The sequence below is a fragment of the Corvus brachyrhynchos genome, unplaced genomic scaffold, assembly GCF_000691975.1.
Source record: "Corvus brachyrhynchos isolate BGI_N302 unplaced genomic scaffold, ASM69197v1 scaffold65, whole genome shotgun sequence".
NCBI lineage: Eukaryota > Metazoa > Chordata > Aves > Passeriformes > Corvidae > Corvus > Corvus brachyrhynchos.
The window spans coordinates 1,087,213-1,087,467 of record NW_008238365.1 but is presented as its reverse complement, the minus strand read 5'-3'; the positions used below and the strand labels follow the sequence as shown (position 1 = coordinate 1,087,467).

Here is a 255-nt window from a genome sequence, read left to right as displayed (position 1 = left end):
CACCTCCAGGGGGACGGCAGCACCGAGCACAAGAAGTTGGGGCTGTCGGTGCGCCCCAGCTCGCCGGCGTGGTCGGCCAGGACATCCACGACGGAGCGCACCTCGGGCCGAGCGCGGGCGCCCGGCGCGGAGGCCCCCAGCGCCCCGCTGTTCTCGCCCATCTTACCGCAGGGGAAGGCCGTGGACGGGGGAGTGAAGCGCCTGCTGGTGCTCGGGTCTACGGGAATACGCATCACAACGGCGGGCGTCAGGGAG

The 255-nt window shown here is 72.5% G+C and overlaps 1 protein-coding gene across 1 annotated transcript in view; it reads right to left on the bottom strand.

The window, feature by feature from the left end:
• RUNX3 (runt related transcription factor 3) overlaps positions 1-249 on the bottom strand; it is a 35,104-nt gene extending 34,855 nt beyond the window's left edge. The window contains 1 exon segment of the mRNA XM_017736243.1: positions 3-249. Coding sequence (XP_017591732.1) covers positions 3-233 — 231 coding nt within the window. The 5' untranslated portion in view covers positions 234-249.
• Positions 250-255: the final 6 nt, after the last annotated feature.